General features: G+C 45.9%; 1 protein-coding gene across 1 annotated transcript; it reads left to right on the top strand.

Annotated features, from left to right (window-relative positions):
• The first annotated feature begins 610 nt into the window (after nucleotides 1–610).
• LOC100339792 (olfactory receptor 7C2-like) lies at nucleotides 611–1,546 on the top strand. Its single transcript, XM_008252380.4, has one exon. The coding sequence runs from the start codon at nucleotides 611–613 to the stop codon at nucleotides 1,544–1,546; it is 936 nt and encodes a 311-aa protein (XP_008250602.2).
• Nucleotides 1,547–2,948: the final 1,402 nt, after the last annotated feature.

The raw sequence follows: 2,948 nt of genomic DNA, 5'->3' as shown, positions 1-2,948 counted from the left end.
CAATCCAGGAGTCACACAGGAGTTACAAGAGCTCAATTACCTGAACCCTCACCCTGCCCCCCATTGTGTGCCTTAGGAGGAAGCTGAGCCTGGGGAGGAGCCAGGTGTCAGCCCCAGCCACTCTGATATGGGTTGCAGGCACTATAAGGAAACATCTGCCCTCTCTTGTAGGGTTTAATGGAAAAAATTAATCAAGAACATGGAAAATGTGGCATTCCTACCACTTATGGAAATCACACATAGATGCATGATTATTGAACTATTATTCCAACTGTTATGATTGTTGCATTTAAGAGTAGAGCAGAGTAACTCAGATTCATCTGAGTTGACATAATCTGACTAGAGCAGGTGTCGGGCAGTAGGACGGGTGAAATCAGCTCTGTGTACTAAATCAGATTTTGCGTCTAGCTTTTCAAGCTCTGATTGGCAACAAAGGCAACGATGATGGATTTTGTAAATTCCACATTGAAAGAAAGAAAAGAAGGGACCATTATGAAGGGACTGGGTTTTGTCAATGCATCAGATTCAAGTTAGAAGTCATCACATTTCCTAAACTCCCGTTAGTTGTTTACCCTTGTTTCTGCCTCTGCCTTGCAGGGATTCCCCTCACATGGAACCAGGAAACCACACCAGGATTCCTGTATTTCTCCTCCTGGGACTCTCAGAGCAGCCAGAGATACAGCCTTGTCTTTTTGGGATGTTCCTATCTCTCTACCTGGTGACAGTCGCTGGGAACCTGCTCATCATCCTGGCCATCCTCTCAGACCCCCACCTCCACACGCCCATGTACTTCTTCCTCTCCAACCTGTCTTTCTCTGACATATGCTTCACCTCTACCACCGTCCCCAAGATGCTGGTGAACATCCAGACACAGAGCAAAGCCATCAGCTATGTGGGCTGCATCACCCAGATGTTCTTCTTCACAGTTTTTGGACTCTTGGACAACCTCCTTCTGACGGTGATGGCTTACGACCGCTTCGTGGCCATCTGTCACCCCCTGCGCTACACAGACATCATGAACCCCAGGCTCTGCACTCAGCTCCTTCTCCTGACCTGGCTCATCAGTGTGCTGGGGGCCCTACCCGAGAGTCTCTCTACATTGCAGCTCTCTTTCTGTGCCATTGTCGAAATCCCGCACTATTTCTGTGAACTTCCTGAGGTGCTCAAACTTGCCTGCTCTGACACCTTCATCAACAACATCATCTTGTACCTTGTCACGGGGATCATGGGCTTTTTCCCTCTGGTGGGAATCCTTTTCTCTTACTCTCAGATCGTGGCTTCTGTCTTGAGGATCTCCACCACAGGAGGGAAGCGTAAGGTGTTCTCCACCTGTGGGTCTCACCTCTCCATTGTCTCCTTGTTTTATGGGACCTGCCTGGGGGTCTACCTCAGTTCCACCTGGTCACAAGCATCTTGGGCAGGGGTGTTTGCCTCGGTTCTGTACACAGTGATCACCCCCATGCTGAACCCCTTCATCTACAGCCTGAGGAACAGGGACATGAAGGGAGCCCTGAGGAAGCTTCTACACAGCCGCTTGTCACAGTGACAGCAACGGTGGCCCTGTGCCAGGACGAGTGCATTCTAGAGTGAGGGCACAGAGCACTTCCTAGAGTGGACCCTGAGGCTTTGCTGTCTGGGTTCCAATGGGGGTGCTTTACTTATGGAAATTTGTAGATGTTCTTTTATAAAATATGGTTTCCAGTCTTCTGCCCACTTCCTATTCTGTTTCTTCATTTTGATTTGTAGAAGGAATGGAATTCTTTGTCAGGAATCTGGCATTTGGTCCAACAGTTGAGATACCTGCATCCCACATGGGAGTTTGAATGTGCCTGGGTTTGAGTCCCAGTTCTGCTTCCTGTTCTGTTAGTGCACAGTCTGGGAAGCAGCAATGATGGTGCAAATACTTGGGTCCCTTCCACCCACATGGGAGACTCAGATTGAGCTCCTGGCTCTCGGCTTCAGACTGCCCCAGTCCTGGCTGTTGCAAGCATTTGGGGAGTGAACCAGCAGGTGGAAGATATTTTTTTCTCTTCTCTCTCTCTCTCAAATATATATATATATATATATATATATATATATATCATATATTATTTGTCAAATAAAAAGTCTTTGGAATGTAGAATTTAAGATATTTATTGGGCAGCAAAAAAATGTGAAATCCATACATAATTGTTTCCCAAGAAGCATTCTCATGAACTTTTGAACACTGTGGGTATACATGGTTACTAAAAACATTTGCACTAAGATAAGCTTACTTTTAGATCTATCTTTCCACAGACTTTCTGAAGTACCCTAGTAATTAGTGACTATGTTTCTCCAATGAGTGGGTTTCCTACCCATTTTATTCATGGGGTTTTTTGATGAGCAAACATACTCAAAGTTTTGATGAAATCCAACCTTTTCTGTTTGTAGCTGCATCTCCTTTCTGTAGCTCAGAAGTCCAAATATGGCACTACTGCGTTTTCTCATTTCTTGTTTTCTCAAGATTTCTTTTTTTATTTTAATTTGATAAGGAATACAAACTTCATGCATTTCATACATACAAACTTAGGAACACAGTGATTCTTCCCACCCTCCTTCCTCCTCCCTTTCCCATTCCCACACTCGTATTCTTTTTTTTTTTAAAGATATATTTATTTATTTATTTTGAAGTCAGAGCTACACAGAGAGGGAAGGAGAGGGAGAGAGAGAGACAGATTGAGAGAGAGAGAGAGAGGGAGAGAGAGAGAGAGAGAGTCTTCCATCCACTGGTTACTCCCCAACTGGCCACAATGGCCAAAGCTGCACCAATCCAAAGCCAGGAGCCAGGAGCTTCCTCCAGGTCTCCTATACAGGTGCAAGGTCCCAAAGACCTGGGCCATCTTCTACTGCTTTCCCAGGTCACAGCAGAGAGTTGGATCGTAAGTGGAGCAACCGGGACTTGAACCGGCACCCATAGGGGATGCTGG

The sequence above is a fragment of the Oryctolagus cuniculus genome, chromosome 16, assembly GCF_051225735.1.
Source record: "Oryctolagus cuniculus isolate XC-2025 breed Fujian yellow rabbit chromosome 16, ASM5122573v1, whole genome shotgun sequence".
NCBI classification, from domain to species: domain Eukaryota; kingdom Metazoa; phylum Chordata; class Mammalia; order Lagomorpha; family Leporidae; genus Oryctolagus; species Oryctolagus cuniculus.
The sequence above is the reverse complement of the archived record's forward strand: the minus strand, read 5'-3'. Positions and strand labels throughout refer to the sequence as shown.

Bases quoted from the DNA above. Each gene is read 5' to 3' on its own strand.
- LOC100339792 (XM_008252380.4), top strand. From the start codon at position 611: ATGGAACCAGGAAACCACACCAGGATTCCTGTATTTCTCCTCCTGGGA.